Genomic DNA, 17,895 nt, shown 5'->3' with positions numbered 1-17,895 from the left:
AGATCACTTATCCTGTAGATATTATAGCTTGAGAAATGGTTTGTTTCTGGTAGTTTTGTTTTCTACTGTTACTATGTCATTATATGTCTAGAAAAAATTGCTAGCAATTTTTACTAAGCGTATTTTATTTCATGTAACAGAAATAGTTTCCTTCAGTACCATTCTGAATCTTGCATTACAGACTTATACAGTGTAAATGACATATGCAATGACATTTACATGTGTACTGTCATGCAAAACCATTTCCTGCTACACTGGACATAGTGCTATACCAAGGGAAAAAAAAAACAAATCTGATTTTCTATCATCATTTTTCTGGTTGTGGTCAGTGCACATATAGGCTTTTTCATGTAAGCTGGAAACAGTAAGGAAGCAGATTTCAAAGGCTATATCCTTTTACCTACAATATGGACAAATCCATTGTCATCCTCTGTGTAACTACTTAAGAATTTCAAGTGCAATTTTTAAATAAATGAAGAACCCTTCCTTGAGGCAGAAATAAGGATAAACTAAGAGCAACTCCACACTTTACATGGCAAAACATGTTACTTTGTCCAAAGTAACATTTGTGTTGCAGTGGTGTTTCCAACAGCAAAACCCTGCAGTAGTCATATGAACACACTGCAGAACCACTGTCCAAGTTGGGCTCACCCACTTGTACATCAGTGTTAAAGGATACACATCTACCATACGAACTTTGGAAGTCTACTGTAGAAAACACATCAGTGTACATGCAGGGAACATAGTTGCCATGAGCTGTATCTAATACTTGTCTAGTTTAAGTTTCATTCGTTTCAATGGGTCTGCTTGAAAGAAGGATTAGCATCAGATACGACCCCATGTAAATGAGGAACCACTTTCAGAGTGAAATGTCTCTGGACTTCTCCCTTTTTTGCTTGTGTAGTCACTGCATGTGCCAGCTTCTGAGGCACTGAAGGCCTCTTAGGATGTCTGCTTTCCTTTTTAATTTTGATTATTAAATCTGTTTTCCATAGATTTATGTATTTTAACTGAAATGTGGTTTAAACAAGTTCAGCTAGTAATCATGTACAGAATGCTCAGCTGTTTGAACATCACTGCAAAATCTTGGAAAGTTAGTCCTACGACAGCCTGCAAAGAGCTAATAATAAACACATCTTCCTATGTCATCAACATGCTCCTTCAAATGACCACTTTAGCTCATGGCATCTATGTCAGAACTCAACCCAGTTTTTGACTTGAATCGCCCCTTTACTACCACTGTTTGGACCAAGGGAAAAGCTGCAGGGAAATAGTCTCACCAGCCAAGGAAGCCTCCTTGCATGAGAGTGCCAAGTGGGTCAAAGGATATTTGCAGAGCCAAGGAGAGCTTCCACGGAAGACTTGCTGTCTGTAGGCTTGCTTCATCTCCCCAAATGCCTTTACCTTCTTCCAGTTCTTGACTCTGCAGAACGCAGGCCTGATAAGCTGGAAGTATGTGTGTACATTGGAAGCTATACCAAAGCAGTAATAGAGCAAAGATAGTGAGAGAAGGTGTGGAATTCCTTATCAGTTTATACAGCAATTGTTTATTCAAGGTAATAACCTGAATCAGTAGCCCCTGCAAACGCCTTGACTATCCCTGATCATGTAAATAATCCCTTGGCATGTCTTTATCCTTCACTTCATAGTTTCCACAGAGATTAGATGTAGAGTTCAACTACACCAGTATCATATACATTCCCATTATTTGTAATATTTATGGATACATTTCAAACACAGTAGAAGCAAACAGAAGAGATAGTTTGGAGCAACAGCTGGATTTTATGTTTTCAAATAAAGAGAAGTACTATTGTTTTTTAATTCTTCATCCCAAAAGTCCTAGAAATCATCATATCATCTGGTAGAGCCAATCTGAATGTCTGAAATCTTCCATATTTCACCTCAATACACTGACCATTCAGACTTCATGATTTCAACATCTAGTCCTTCCTCCATAACCAGCTTTTGCCTGAAGAGGAGATCTATATAACTCAAAAGCTTGCACATTTTTGAGACCCTTGAACTGGCCTAATAACAGCTTTGGCCTAATATGGATTATGGAAATAAAATTGACAAATAAATTAATTACTGTGGTAACTAATTTGCAAAGTGCATTCAGAGTACTTGCCTTACCTAACATCCCCATATGCATTCAAGGAATGGACCTCGAATGAACAGTGACTGAGGGAACTACTTCCAAGCAGAACAAATTTTTCATTGTATTGAGTATGCATTCATTTATCCTTGAGAGTCTAACTCCTGGTGTTACCATAGGCACAAATGTCAGTCCAGGGTTTTGCTAGCTCCCGGAAGTTATTTATTGCTGAGGTTCAAGCCTGTCTTCCACTTCTGCTGTGCTTGTGAATGGAGGAATATGTGAACTATTTCAATGGCCTCCTCTTTTCTTACCAAAGCTTTCTGAATCTATGCTGAACAGTGAAAAGTTTGACAGGGAAAGACTGAGTTCTTTACAGTGTTTGTACAGAGTGGCGCACACACCAGTATTTGTACAGAAAGCCACACACACCATTTATGTAGGTTGCCACACATTCTTTCCTTCTCATCCCCCAGTGTCCCTCAGTGAGTAAGAAGTATATTCCAGACAGAGTCTGTGCAAGAAACGTTGGGCAGCGTGCCACCTTCTCAGAAGAAGGCTTGCCCAGATGGGTAATGGGCCACTCTAGATCAATCACTTATATGGGTCTGACCTAGAGCAACAGCAGTGTTATGTGAACAGTTGGCGACCTATAAGAACAAGTAGTTTCATTCCTGTTCTGGTAGATTGCTCTCATCAGGAAAACTGCCAAAATAATAAGCTGCCAACTCAGCAGGGAGGCTGAGAACTGAATGCATTCTACCTACCTGGTCAGCTCTTGAATGAAATGACTCCAAATATTGTTTCAGATAACAGTAGTGAGATACTGCATAGAGAGACTATTCACTACTATTTATTCTCCTGTATTTTTCCTGTGGATAAAAGAAAGGGGTCTCCAAGGTGTGTCCTCTTTATTTGGAATCAGACACAAATGCTAAAACCTGTTTGAATATTACTAAGTCTCCTACTACAGCTTACCCCCAACCCCTTATGTAAATATTTATGAAGGTTAAGAATTCCATAGGAAAAATGGTGGGATTTTTTCCGCCTAATGCAGAGCTAATAATGCCATTCCCACCAAGTAATAGAAGTAAAAGGACCTCAATCACTTTCTTTCAATTCCAGCTCAAAGGGGATGGACCTAGCATCTGTTGTTTTGCTCCATGCCAACCACAGAAATAATAACTGATCCTCAAGCCACTCATTTGTTCTTCGCACCCATGTGAGAGAAGGGAAGCAGCCATGCCTCTACTCCTTGGCAGGGAAAACCAAGACAAAGCCAAGCAATCAGATTGGCTGAGATGGCAATTAATAAGTGGTTTGCTTAGAATGCATATGCTTGTCTTACACTTGATTCATTCATACATCTTTCCACCAGGCCATCTTGTGACCAGCAAATATGCAGAAGCAGTGTTTTTAAATAGTTTTACTATGTGTACTACACATTTGTTAGGGGACACAGTGGCCAGGGCACCAGAATCCAGAAACATTATACTTAGCACTCGTTTTTCTCAATAATATTTTCACCCTACACACATGCACACACACACACGTTAAAAGAAAGCAGCAGCAGATAATGAACTGCCATCTCTACTCACTGCTTCTTGTACCAGCTGGGCTCAACCCTTCCTCACCATTCACAGAGGCTCTCAGGGCCAAATGACTGAATAATGGGAGAGGGAGAAAAATGTCTCCCTCTACTTTCTTCACACTGTGCATTATTTTAAACATCTCTATTATGTTTCCCTTTACTCACATTTTTTCTAAGCTGAACAGTTCCAACTGTCCTAGCTGTTCCTCATATAGGAGCTGTTCCAGTCCCCTGATCATTTTGTTACACTTCTCTGCGCCTTTTCCAACTCAACAATGTCCTCTTTAAGGTAAGGTGACTAAAACTGAACACAGTATTCCAAGTGTGGCCACACCCAGGTTCGATATAAAGGAAGTAAGGTTTTGGCAGTTTTATTTTCTGGTCTGTTCCTAATGATGTCTAGCATGGTGTTCATCTTCTTCGCAGCAGCTGAGCACTAGGCTGACATTTTCATCAAACCTCCAGATGTGGTCATGTCCAACCCATGACCTGGTTGTTCGACACTTGCCATCTTGGCTAACTGAAGGTCAAAGGAGGGGATCTGCTCCTGAATCCAGGAGGTGGTGAATGTCTCCTTAAGAGAAGGAGAGGTGCCAGCCCCACTAAAGATGGTGGTAGACACACCAGTTTTTAAAAAGCCACACTTGAATCTGGAGGATGTAAAAAACTGATAACCCATAGGCAATATTCTCTTCCTGGGCAAGGTCCTTGGGCAGGTCATAGGTGACCAAATCCAACCAAACTTGGAGGAAACAGATTATCTTGATCCATTTCAATTGGGCTTCAGGCCTGGTTTTGGAACAGAAACTGCCATGGTCGCTCTGTGAGATGCCCTTTGCCAGGAGAGACAGGGAGAGTGCTTCTGAGTTCTGCATGGCTCTATCCTGCCCCCCTCCCCGGCCCATGCTTTTCAGCATCTACATTAAACCACTGGGAGAGATCATCCAGAGATTTGGGCTGAAGCGTCACCCATATGCAGATGACACTCAGCTCTACCTTTCATTTCATCCAATCCAGTTGAAGCAGTGACAGTTTTTAGCCAGCACCTGGGTTTTGTAATGGACTGATAAGAATGAATAAGCTGAAGCTTGATCAAGGCAAGATGGAGGTGCTGTTGGTGGGCAGTCCTTCCATCCAACTGGGAAATTTCGACTTGTCTTGGATGAAGTCATGCTCTCCCTAAAGGAGAAGGTTATAGCTTGGGAGTAGTCCTTGACCATAAGCTGTCACTTATTTCACAAGTGATGCTAGTGGTCAGGAGTCTTGATGGCTTCAGCTGATTTTTCACCTACATGCCTACTTGGAAGAGTGAACCTTTGCCACAATCACCCAGGTGCTGGTAACCTCTTGCCTGGATTACTGCAATACACTCTACATGGCTCTGTCTTTAAAGATGGTCTGGACACACCAGCTAATACAAAACAGAACAGTGTGACTGTTAAAACAGCACACTGGTCCTCCATCAGCAGCACTGACTGTGTGTTGTCATCCAGTCCCAATTCAAAGTGCACATACAAAGCTTTTAAACAGCTTGGTGCTGGGATATCTGAAGGAGCTCCTGTGTACAGATATCCCTATTAGAACACTAAGACCTTCAATGGAGGCCCTCCTGTGTGAGCCACCCCCTAGAGAATAAAAGGAGAGATGGCAAGGAGAAGGTCCTCTTCTGCTCTTGCACCTTGGAACCCTCTTTCCAAGGAGGTGCATCTGGCACCCTCACTACTGAATTTCTGCTGCCAGGTTAAGGCATTTTTATTTAATACTTGGTTTTAGTAGTTACTCTGATTTGATTATTATTTGATATTAGTGCTGCTTGCTTTATATACTGTGTGCCCCTGTCTTCTATATTAAATTGGATTTTATGTTGCAAACTGGATTTTATAGTTTTATTTTATTTATGGTTTTATCTACTTACGCTGTTTTATCCTCCTTGTGAGCTGCCAATAGAGCCCTTGGGCTATGGGGTAGCATTCAGATATAATAAATAAGATTCCTTTCTTGCTCAGTCACTGCTTGTTCAGATCCCATTAGTGTATACTTAAAGTTTGGATTTTTTGCTCCAACATGCATTAGTCAACACTTGCTTATATTGAACTGCATTCACCATTTTGATGCCCATTCTCCCAGCTTGAAATGATCCCTTTGGAGTTCCTCAGAGACTCTTTTGTTTTTAACCACTCTAAAAATTCTAGTGCCACCAGCAACTTGGCCACCTCACTACTTACTCCTAATTCCAGATCATTTATGAATAGGCTGAAAAGCTTTGGTCCTAAAACAGAACCCTGTGAGAGTCCACTGGTGACATCTCTTCATTGGAAGAAATTGTCATTTATTCTCACCCCCAGTCTTCTGTTCTTTAACCAGTTAGGGATTCATAAGAGGACCCCCACTCCTTTATTCCATGACTGATTAGTTTGCTCAGGGGTCTTTGGTGAGAAAGCCTTCTGGAAGTCCAAGTAAACAATGTGTACTGGATCACCCTGCCTATGCGCTTATTGACACTCTCAATGGGTTAGTGAGGTTAAGTTAGTGAGAACTGCAATGAGTTAGGTTAGTGAGTCCAAGATTCCCCCTTGGGGCAGCCATGCTGATTTTTTTTCAAAGCAGGGTTTGTCCCTTTAAGTGCTTACTGATTTTTTCAAGCAGCTTGCCTAGAATAGATATTAAGCTAACTGGTCTGTAATTTCCCATCCACCCCCATCCCTTTTTAAAATTTGGTGCTCCATGGGCCATTCTCCAATCCTCTGGTACAAGGGCTAATTTTAGGGACATATTAAGTATTTGGTAAGAAGGTCTGGCATTCCAGTTCAGGTTTCTTCATTTATTGAATTATTTCCTGAAGGTAAGAAAAGGGGATGGTGAAGAGGTATTTAGCCTACAATTCTATGCACACACACACCTGATAATAAGTCTTATTGGATGCAGTAAGGTTTTATTTCTAAGTACATATGCAGTGGATTGTGTTGTAAGGCTGCAAACCTGTACCTGGGTGTAAGACCCACTGAGCAGAGTGAGTAAGATGTTAGGACAGTTAAGATTTCATGCCTGACTACTTCTCCTCATCCCTTTTTATTTTGGGGGGCATATCTTTTTAGATTGCAAAACTGGGGCAGGGTCTATCTTGTTTCTATTTATTTATAAGCCACACAGAAATCTTTTTGACTGAAAAGTGGAATAAAAAAGGTTTCAGACAGACAGACAGACAGACAGACTTTCCTTTATCCCACTGCATCACTATAGTTCTGCGGTGGGGGGGGGAGAGTTCAATGATATTAAGCTGGAAAATAACAATGCACATTTACTATAGAGTCAGGGTCACTTGAGCTGTTAGGACTTCAACCAACCAACCAAATTATAGTTTGTTTAACATAGGAGTGTGGATCCTTAAGCCTAAAATCTTCAGCGCTGCTCAAATGATTTATACCCCTTTCTCTTTTCCCCTTTTCCCAACAGCCAATCTTTTGGTAGTCCTCTGGTTTTTGTACCCCCAAAATTCTAAACAGTTGTTATAGCGATCTTAGGTCTTGGTGGCTGGCAGGTAGAGCTTAAAACTAAAATGGGTAAGCATTTTGATCCCACCCCTTTTGCCCAACCTATCCCCAGAATGCAGCCTCTGAGAACGTCTCTGAAATTGAATCTGGCTCCCTGGCTGAAAAAGGTTCAACACCCTTGTTTAAGACCACTGATTTTTAAAGATAGCATCTGCAGTGTTAGTTATTTTTAAATAAACATTTATTTTAAAATTCTTCAGAGTTTATGTATAAAAAGATAAGGACATGGGAAGACTGAACCCATATTAGTTAATATGTATATCAGGCTACATATCTTGAAGCATTCTTGGCATAATAAAGAGCTGTCACATGTTCAGGGTTTTAAAAAATACTGTGATAAAGCACATGTTAAATAGCTTCAAAATTTAACAAATCTAGTTACCCGGCCAATAATTTCTCACCAGTTTTAATGATTTCAACTTAATTCTGCTTCTGTAAAAACTGGAGTACATTAATGCCTCTAATCTTCAAGTGATATTTTTCTATAAGCTTATTCTTCAGAAATGTGTGTCACACTTTTGAAAAAGCTTATTTCCAATCAATGGAAGAGTTTTCTCGAACATACCACTACTTGATGTAGAAATCTGGATCCTTGCCTATGGAATCTACTAGATGCATACTTAGCTATACATTGGGTTACTCAATCAGCTGTTGATTCATCTGTAGTTCAGAAACATTTGCCCTTCCTCCTTATAAGAAAACTGTACATTCAAATTAGGCATTTGTATGCAAGCACACAAGACCAGTTAATCACTTATCTGTTCAGATGCTTGCACAAATACCTATTTTTATATGTTTAGCAGACATACTGGCTAGTTAGCAAAGTAAGGAAAATCTGTAATTTTCTGAGCTTGTTTTCAAAATGCTGCATATAACCATCAATGGAAAATGAAGAACTTATTTTCTTCATTCTCTTATGAGTATCAGTATTTTTCTCATTTAATATATAGCTAGAAATCTCTGATATTGTTTTACAAGAACGTATACAAGACATGCTCAGGTGTGGGAGAGATGAAACACTATGCATTCAAAAGGTAAACATATCAATAACTATATTCCAAAGAACAAAAGGGCTATTAAAAGTTAAAACATGGAGCACCGAGAGATTGTTTAATTGAAAAAGGTATTTTAATAAAGTTTAAAATGTGTGAATATAGTTGAGTATTTCAAGGAATGAAGAGCTGGAATCAAGCAATGGCTGCTGAAAATTAATTTGCTAAAATGTAAAAGACATTGCAAAATTGTAAAACTTTTTACAACTTGTTAGTTTCATAAAACGCACAAGTTACAGTGACTGTCCAGAAGGTAGGCAAAAGAAAATAAGTGTAACATGCAAATGTTCATGCCACTTCCTTGAGTCTCTTTGTACTTTGTTATTGTGTATAACATCTACATGAGAAATAAAGCTAGAACCATGGGGAATAAGTAACTCAGAAGCAATGTGTGAATAATCTTTCAGCATCAAAGCCTGTAACCTGTTCTGCATTTTGAAATCATGAGTGGCTGTTTCAGGTGTAAATCTTCACTAGGCTGAGTTTAAAGACTGAGAATGAAACATAATTCATCTAATCAGAGAAGCTATCTGGATACAGGCTAATTTTGATTGCAGCAGCTACTGACCTTGAGATTTTTCTTATTCACCCATACCATTTCAGGAACAAAACCATGAACTAAACTCCTCTTTTAGACCCAGGCTTTACCAGTTAAACCCATCTTCCTGACTCAGTTTTAATACTTTTAACACCTTTGATTTAGGGTTCTTTCAGATCTTATGCAGAAGAGAACCAAGTCTTGACATCAAGTATACAGTCAACAGGAGACTACAGCTAATTAGGTGTTGCTGAGAAGCTTGGCTATGATAGCTTGTACACATGTATTTTTGTTGACGGCACCATAGCACCCTGTCTAATACGTCTTTTGTTCTGGGAAAAGTCTGCATGAACAAAAGACTGATGACAGCAGGAAGCAAAATAAAATCTTGATGGTAGTATGCCAGGTTGTATTCCTTTATTGTAACTGAAGTTCAAGACCTGTATGTCCTCTACTTTGAATTAAGAGGAATTACCCTTTTTGAAATATGCAAACTTTAGCAAGTCTGGATAAATGCAAATGTCTCTGGACTGTCAAAACACCACACTAATCAAAAAAGCCACAAGGGCAACTCAGATTTGTGGGAAAATATGGTTTACTCTTATATTGTCCTCAACTCAAATAGATCAGCATATTAAAAATTTACCTAGGTCTCTCCCATAGGAGAGTGCTATTGTTTGTTATGTGGTCTTATTATATTTTCCTTCAACTCTGTCAGGGACCAAGGAGAAGCCTTCCTCTATAGTCCTCCATTGTTCATTTATTTCTGGCTTTATTCTGCACTTTGTGAGGTTCAATAGTTCCTAATAACTGCTTAGCCTGCTGACAGACCTTTGTCATTACCTTTTTACCCAACTGTTGAGTCTATCAACTTTTATCTAATGGGGTTATGGCACACAGCTTGGTCCACATTCCCATTCAGATTATATGCTAAATTTGCATGATCCAGAGGTAGGTAAAAGCCAGGATAGCTTGTGGCCCCTTTCAGCTTCCGAGTAACTCTGTTAAACTAGGATGTGAAGTCTTTAAAGTTTCTCAGATAGGTAAATATACCTGCTATGATTTCATTTCTTCCTCATTCTCCTAAAGTTGCTCTAAAACTATCAAAATTACATGGTCCAATCTGAGCCATGAAACTCCTGTTGCTCTGAGACTCCCAAAGACAGCCTCCTCGTTCCCTGTGCTCATCACTCCTTGTTTGGCAAGCCTGTACTCTATGCTTCTTTCTCCTGCTCTACCATTGTTATTAGGAAAGGTCTAACTACTTCTAGACATCATAATATTTTTCTTTGTTTAAATATTTGTAGAAAATAAAACCTCTACTGTTCACTTTCAATTTTTGATAGCAAATTATTTTTTCTTCTTTGGAGGCATCATTCCATTTCACTTTGGAGTGAAATGGTGCACACATCTCCTTCCATGTGTGCACCATGCCTTTTCAGAAGATCCTAGCAGTTTGGTGTCTTTTGCATACAGACGCTGTTTTGACATACACACATGAACAGAGATAAAGGGAGCAGTGCCAGTAACACAGAGCTTCCCAGCAAATATGCTGTACAAACATATGACATCTATTACACTGTAAAGACAATTAAAGTGTTTTACATGTCCGCACAAAATGTAGTATGTGATTATTCTTAATCAGTTCAAATATAAGCCTCTAATATTAACTACATTCATCTGCACTAGATACACCCTTGATAGAAAACCTGACATTAGCTTGATGTTTTAATAAAAGATTTTATTCTACTGAGCAGAGAGATGAATTTGGGTTTGTTGTTTATTGTTCTTTTTATGTGTTACATCCAGCTATAATGTTTGTACAATAGAAGATCTTCTAATATTCAAAGCTGATCTGGGAGATCCCCAGAACAATGCGGGAGAGGTCACTTGGGTCTTAAGGGTAAGGCAGAATTTAAAAAATTACCACCATTTCTCCAGCAGAGTATGGAAAGTCTGTATGTTTTTCTTTTTCAACTAACCAAATTGTCATAATTTGGTCATTATGACAGTGACTTTTTTCTGGTCATATAGGTCAATCATCCACATACTTATGCAGAAGGAAGTCCAATGAGCTAAATGGGACTTACTCCATACTGGGCATGCTTAGTACTACAGCTTTAGTCTACTAACACTTCGTGATACGAGGTATATTTTTATTGTCCATGAACGTTTCAGCTTTGGTAAGCTGCCTACAAGAACCATTAGACCTATATTTTAAGTAGTTGTTGATCCTTATTAAAACATGTCAGTGGACATCACATCATTTAGTGTAAATAGCATGGATTCTATGGTAAGTTAAGGGAGTTCATGGAAGGAAAATTTCACATCTCATCGTCCCTCAATAACCATTTGCATTCCTTGCTGAAAAATATCTCTACTGGGTTGGGGGCTCTCCTCATGGAACTGAAAGAGGCTGCAGGGTTAGCCGGAGAATATAAATGTTCAGCTCAGACATGAATGAACTCAATATCATGGTTTGGAGAAAGGGAATTGCTGAGAATTCCCTCCTTCCTTCTTTTATGTGGCTTCAATACAGTCCATAAAGTCCAGATTCAAACCAGTCATGAGTAGAATTTACTAACTGGGATTGGTCAGAAACATTAACCTGAAAGTATGCTTAATGGTAACCCCACCTGTTTAGGTTTAACAATAATTAGCTCAGATTCAGATGTCATGACAGAAAACAAAAAAAAAAAAAAGGAAAGGGAAGCTACATGCATCAGCAGAGGAAGCTCATGACACATTCCCAACTAGGAAATCATGGTTTGGAGACTAAGACTCTTATAACTGAACTAGATCTAAAAATAAAGACAGAACTGGCAATGATGAACTCAGGAGGAGACAACTATAAGACCGTTACTAAAGACAGTATAAAACCCCTGTCCTGGATCTGAGCACTTTGAACAGCTATCCATCTGGGGCAAATACAACTGCCTGAAATTATTCTGAAAGAATGAAACCAAGAACTGGGAACCATTAGAATTTCTGATCTGATTTTGGTGCTTATATCATATTGGTCAACCTGGTGATCTGTATAAGAAGACAGACAAGTGGAATGGAACCATGTTAACTTTCCTGGCTCTCTCCAAGGCTCAAACGAAGTATTATTTTCAACTGTCTTGCTGGAATATGTATGGAGGAGCTATGATGACTTCATTTTTTTCCTGTAGGGACATTTCTATCAGCTGATTTCAGAGAGTTTGAAGAAACTCTGAACCAGTGCCAAACCTCTGTTTCATTCTAGACAGGATGAAAAAACTGAAAGTTCCGCCAGAAAAGTTAGAGATTCTATTGGTTGGGAGTTCTTTTGTTTTGAATGGAAATACAAAATATATTCAGGTTGGAGTTGCACTCTTTGTGAAAAATCAAGTACACAGTTTGGGAAGTACCCAGGAAGTTACGAGTGCCATTTGTCTGGTTTGGCTTGTTTCCAACTGTGTCACTTTTTAGAAATGCAGATTCAGTCCTGGTCACTCATGCACTGGTGACATCCAGACGAGATTATATACCACTGTAAATAGTGGCATTCAACATAAAACACACAATAATAAAATATATACATGCAAGGAAAGCTAAAATCAACAACAGTCAATAAAACCCTTAGCTGGATCACACCTCAGGGAAAATCTGAGTGAAAAATGCACATGGAATAGGTGCCTAATATCATGTCCAATATTAACAGGAAGGGAATTATGCAGAGTATTAACAGGAAGGGAATTACGCAGAGACAGTGCTACAACACTGATGTGTGTTTAAGGTTTGATGTGTGTAAAACAGACCTCTGAAGTATGTGGAACTACCAGGAATACTTCTCCTGAGGCTCATAATGACTGGCCAGGAATACTGGAGCCAGATGACCCCTTAACCTGGCCTCAGTGTGCTCAGGACTTTGTACACCAATAATAAAACAATTGGCAGCCAGTGCAGTTATTTCAGGAAAGGTAATACACATTGTTGAAAGGGTGTTCTAGGCATTAACCTGGCAAGTGCATTATGTACCAGCTTCAGTTGATATAGAATAAAGGGAAGCCTCACCTGGACTCTCTTCCAATATTCCAGACTACTATATGCCTAGACTACTATATTCAAGCTATCCCAGTAAGGAACAGCTGTATCTATTGTACCAACACTGATGAATGGCAAAGCCATTTGGACCTTGTAGTTTCAATGTTGGATTCAGGAGTACCCCTAGACCCAGAGGAACATGAACAGGAGAGTACTATTGCATTCATGTCCTGTTTGTGAGTTTCCTAGGTAGCCATGCTGGGAACAGATTGCTAGACTAGACAGGCCTCAGCTCTGACCCAGCAGAACTCTTCTTACGTTCTTACATATTTGAACAGATTGTGGTACAATGTTAAGGAATAGAGGTATACATAATGCAAGTCCTTGTACCTTATCCAGGTGACATGCCAAGTCTGCTAATTAGACATGACCCTTAATTTTGTTCTCCATGAAAGAGATCCTCTAGAAATGCCCCTTTACGACAAAAATTGTGAATCTGATATATACAATATTCAGAATGAGGTGACAGCCTTGAGGATTTCTGCATCAGGCAATTTCCTTTCTCCCAGGAATCCTAAATACTAGATTTTTATGGCTGGAGGTAAACCTTGCTTACATTTATCAATATTTTTAGACTTATTTTGATTTCCACTCTCAGTCCTGAACACCCAGCACTCTAGAGAGAGATAATCTTCATGTACCACGGTTGGACTTTGAAGCTCCTGTATCAGGTGAGATTCCAAAAGGAAGGAGACTGTGGCCATAGAAGGACTTTCTGGCACTCCTGAAAGCCATCCTGGACACTCTCCTGCAACCAAGGCTCATTTGATTCTAAAATCAGGCTTAAACTCAGACTAAAAAATTTGTATCATCTGAAACTTGGACTCAGGACATCTAGGTTCTACTCCACACTCAGTCATGGAGCTAACTGGGTGACTTTGGGCCAGTCACACATTCTCAGCACAACCAATCTCACAGGGTTGTTGTTGTGGGAAAAGATTGAGAAGAGAAGTATAATTATATAAGCTGCCTTGAGATCCTTGAATGGAAAAAAGTGGGATATAAATATAAATAAATAAATATGCCACCCCTTCCTTCTTTGAAGTATCTTCTCTAAAAATGGGGTATTTCTGATTGACTGCTAGCTATCATTAACTGTTGGGTTCTGGGTGAGTTCTAACATTGTGCTTGTGAGGCTCTACCTCACAAGCACACACACACTTATTGTATGTGGGACTTGAAGAGCTACTGCTAGACAGAGCAGGCAATATTAGACCAGATGAACAAATATCAGATGGACCTGGTATAAAGGACCTACCCATGTTAATATGCCATTGTTTTTATTTGCCCCTGTTTGCTCAAAAAATGACCACTTGCAACTTAACAAATTTAGTTTTATTAAAATATGCATGTTTATCATCTGCATATATTTGGCAACTGTGTTCCCCAGGTTTGTGGAATGAGAAGATGGCAGCCTTAGTCACTGGTGACTATCATACAGAAATGGGGGAATAATGAGTAAAGCTATGTACTTCTGAAGAGTTTAGAACATCATATTCTGAATTTTGAACAGCCTATGTGCCATGTAATTTCATATGCAAGATTCTAAGAATGAAAGCTGGTGCTTCCATTATTTGATAAGGTGTTACAAGACTGACTTTCAGGAGAGCAGGGCCAAAGGCAATAACAGCAGTTGGGGGGAAATCAGCTCTCTGAAATAATCATGTCCCTGGTCTGTGGAAGATTCATACCATTTGACTCAGTTACATACTATTTAAAATACAAAGTGGTTTCAGGATGAGCAAAATTTACAACATTTGCAGTAGTATACAACACAAGAGGGAAGCTTTAAAACAGACTTATTGCCAATGTCCCAGCTGCAGATACCTATTAAAATCAATAAAGCAGCATGTCAATAACATTTAAGGATCCCAGATGACAGACAAAAATTGAACTTCTGCTAATGCCCAGAATTTGTTGTGCCTTTTATATACCAAGACTTTCACAACTATCATTATGTCCACACATCATATAATCAGAGATTTAAAACGTTTGGCAATAATAATATTTATAGTTTACCCTCCACCAAAGATCTGCTTTCTTTAATGGTAAAATGTTCCTAACACGGCCATTAAGAGTGCAAATGCCAGGTAGAAGTAATAGAATTATAAACAGTTCTCTAACTAAAAATTAAAGGCTTGAAATTCTTTGACTGACAGTGCCACACAAGTCACTTTCCTTGATGATAAAAATTATGAAGTGTGTGACAGAAAAGAATGGTTTAATATCCAAAGATTATATCAAGCACAAAATGGATGATGAAAATAAACCGATCTTGTGCACAGTGGCATGGCCAGTTCTATTAGCATGCTGACGAATTTCAAGCAAGTAACTTTCTTGTCTCTTCAGGCTGTTTAAGTTTCACAACCTTTAGTCTCTCCAGTAGTTGCTAGATCCTCACCAGGAGAGTAATTCTCTGGCCCACACATTTTTATTGTAGGAGAAAAGAGCCCCAAGCTATACAGAACAAATCCTGACAGTTGGCAGGTCTTAAAAAGACAACACATCTCTTTGTGATATTTACGGAAACAAAATACTTTCTTACTGTAATATGAGTATCAACAAGAGATTTAAAGGAAAATCCAAAATCTTATCCAGAATTTTATTCATCAGTTTTCTGAAGATAGGAAAATGGGGAGAAATGAAAAGGAAAGGAAAATGAGGGAATTCTTCATTTGCCATATAGGTGTCATTAGACTTCAAGAACCAAAAATCAAAATGGAGTAGTTTCAGTGAAAATAACCTGATATTACTTTCCACTGAAACATATTTTTCAAATGTTGCATTGTTTAATAGAACTATGAAAGAAACCTGTTTTCCACAGCAATGGGGAAATTACCATTTTCAAATCTTCAGGGAACAGTTTTTAATATCTAACTATTAAAAGCACAGTTACTTTATACAGTGGAGTTTCTGGCCTCTTCCATGATGTGAATACCTTGAACTTTAAAGAGGACCAGGTTGATTTACCAGGCTAGCTACAGCTGGGCAATTAATGTATCAGGAGTCAATAATGTACCTTGAAGTTCTACTCATTTTGTTCCTGGGGCAGCTCAACACTCTTTTCTCAACTGTGTAAGAAGCCTCATTTCCTGACAGTCCTGGATGGGGCAATGCTGAACACCTTGTTGCTCAGTTTGAAACCACAGCTCCAATTACACAAGTCACAGCAAAACTACTGCAGAGCTCAGTTCATCGGTCACCAAGCAAAATCATTCAGACTTCAGTAAGACCAATTTTGTTGATTCTGAGATAGATCCCAGATACACCCAGGGATAAAAAGAATACATTTTTACTAGAATATACATATATGAAGGATAATCCAGTCCTAGGTGTCAAAACACTCTTCATCTGCTTTCTTGCAATGGTGTACTTTCCAGACTGTCATATTTAGAAGACAAAACCTGCTTTAAGTACTGCTTCATTCCACAAATGTTACACTCAGGAATCAGTTCCTAGGAAACCACACAAATCTTATCAGGAGTTCCCAAGTGTGTTACTCTTCCCTATGGCCTGAACTGTCTGATCCTGCCTAATCTTGGAAGCTAAGGAGGGTTGGGCCTGGTTGAAATTTGGATGGGTGACTTGTGAACAACCCAGAGAGCTTCAGTTATGTACAGCATATGTATTAAACAAACAAACACCACTTATATTAAGAAAGGGTCAAACATGTATTCTGAATTAAAAGTTCTACTTCATATCTATGTGCATATTTTATCATAAACATGAGTTATGCATACTGTTTTAGAAATCACTTATGTTACAATATAAAATGTTGTTATGTGCAGCAAGAACAACAGCAACTTGCAATCAGTGTAATATTAATGCAGCACTTGCAGTTACAATGCTCTGTCCTAATATTACAGACAATGAAAATAAAATTGCTCTTGTTCAAATATCTCAAAGGATATTGGAAGTCCACCATTTGCTACACGCCCAAAGCAACCATAATTTCAAATCTAGTCAAAGCCTTACTTTATTTACAACTTGAATGCAAGTTTGCTCAAAAGACCACATAAAAACATGGATGAAATTCTGAGCATGTAGCCTTGATTTTCTACACCAGGAATCTAGGCTGACCAATTCCCATGACAATAAATGCACTTTACAGTAAATGTTGGTGCTTTATTTATATTTTTTAGGAAAATAAACAGAAAGCAAGCCAAACAGCCACCATGTAATGTAACAAAAGATGTATCGGAAGTTGGACAAATAAGGCAATTCAAACTCGAAGCAATTAGAATCTGAATAATGAAAGCATTTTTAAGAGAATCAATGACATTGGTGAATGAAAACAAAATCTATTATTAGGCCTTAAAATGACATTTTTTCAGGACTACTCCTAATGATGAAAATTAATCCAACAATAGCTGCAATGGCCCTATTTGCTAAGAAATTCACAATGGATACTTAGCAGCTTTCCCCAGGGGCACTTTGTCATATCATTTCAAGGTCACGCAACTAGAATCTGATGGGTAATTATAAGCCTGTGCTGCATGAACCAATAAATCCAAATCTATTCCTTCAAAGACATGGGTACAAATTCCTTTAAATTGCACTTATAATTAGACAGAACCCTATAAATTCAAAAGACAACAGAACTCTCCTATCAGAGAAATGAATTGGTATATAATGAATTTATCTCCTGTTCCAATGCAAGATGTAGCTAAAGCTGATCCAGAAATGGCAACAAGATGGTGGGGACTATGCTGTGTTATAGAAGACCTTTCACAGAAATCTCATTTATTCAGGTTGTGTGGAAAACAGAACTGGATATTCTTCATAATTAAAATGCTCCCACTTACATAGCTCAAAGGAGTTTCAGGGGAATTCTACGGGCCATGGGAGGTAGTTTTTAAAATGAAAACTCTTCTAAATAGTCAGGTATATAAGCAGCAGCTGCACATACCCTTTAGGACTACAACCAATATCAATGATGCCTTGGCAGAAGATGGTATAAAGGCCTATAAGGAAAGAATTGTAGAATAAGAGTAGGATAA

General features: G+C 38.7%; 1 protein-coding gene across 19 annotated transcripts in view; it reads right to left on the bottom strand.

Annotated features, from left to right (window-relative positions):
• The window catches only part of FOXP2 (forkhead box P2), a 502,958-nt gene that overhangs the window by 79,134 nt on the left and 405,929 nt on the right, over window positions 1-17,895 (bottom strand). For 3 of the 19 annotated variants that reach the window (XM_044423014.1, XM_044423016.1, XM_044423015.1), the window contains exon 1: window positions 1,281-1,438. The exons of 15 other annotated variants lie outside the window; for them this stretch is intronic. In XM_044423014.1, coding sequence (XP_044278949.1) covers window positions 1,281-1,386 — 106 coding nt within the window. In that variant the 5' untranslated portion in view covers window positions 1,387-1,438. Of the gene's footprint in view, window positions 1-1,280; window positions 1,439-17,895 lie in introns of those variants that run through there. One more of the 19 variants, XM_044423011.1, reaches the window with a different exon arrangement.

The sequence above is a fragment of the Varanus komodoensis genome, unplaced genomic scaffold (assembly GCF_004798865.1).
Source record: "Varanus komodoensis strain SLA01 unplaced genomic scaffold, ASM479886v1 scaffold13_1, whole genome shotgun sequence".
NCBI lineage: Eukaryota > Metazoa > Chordata > Lepidosauria > Squamata > Varanidae > Varanus > Varanus komodoensis.
This window is presented reverse-complemented; position numbering and strand designations above follow the sequence as displayed.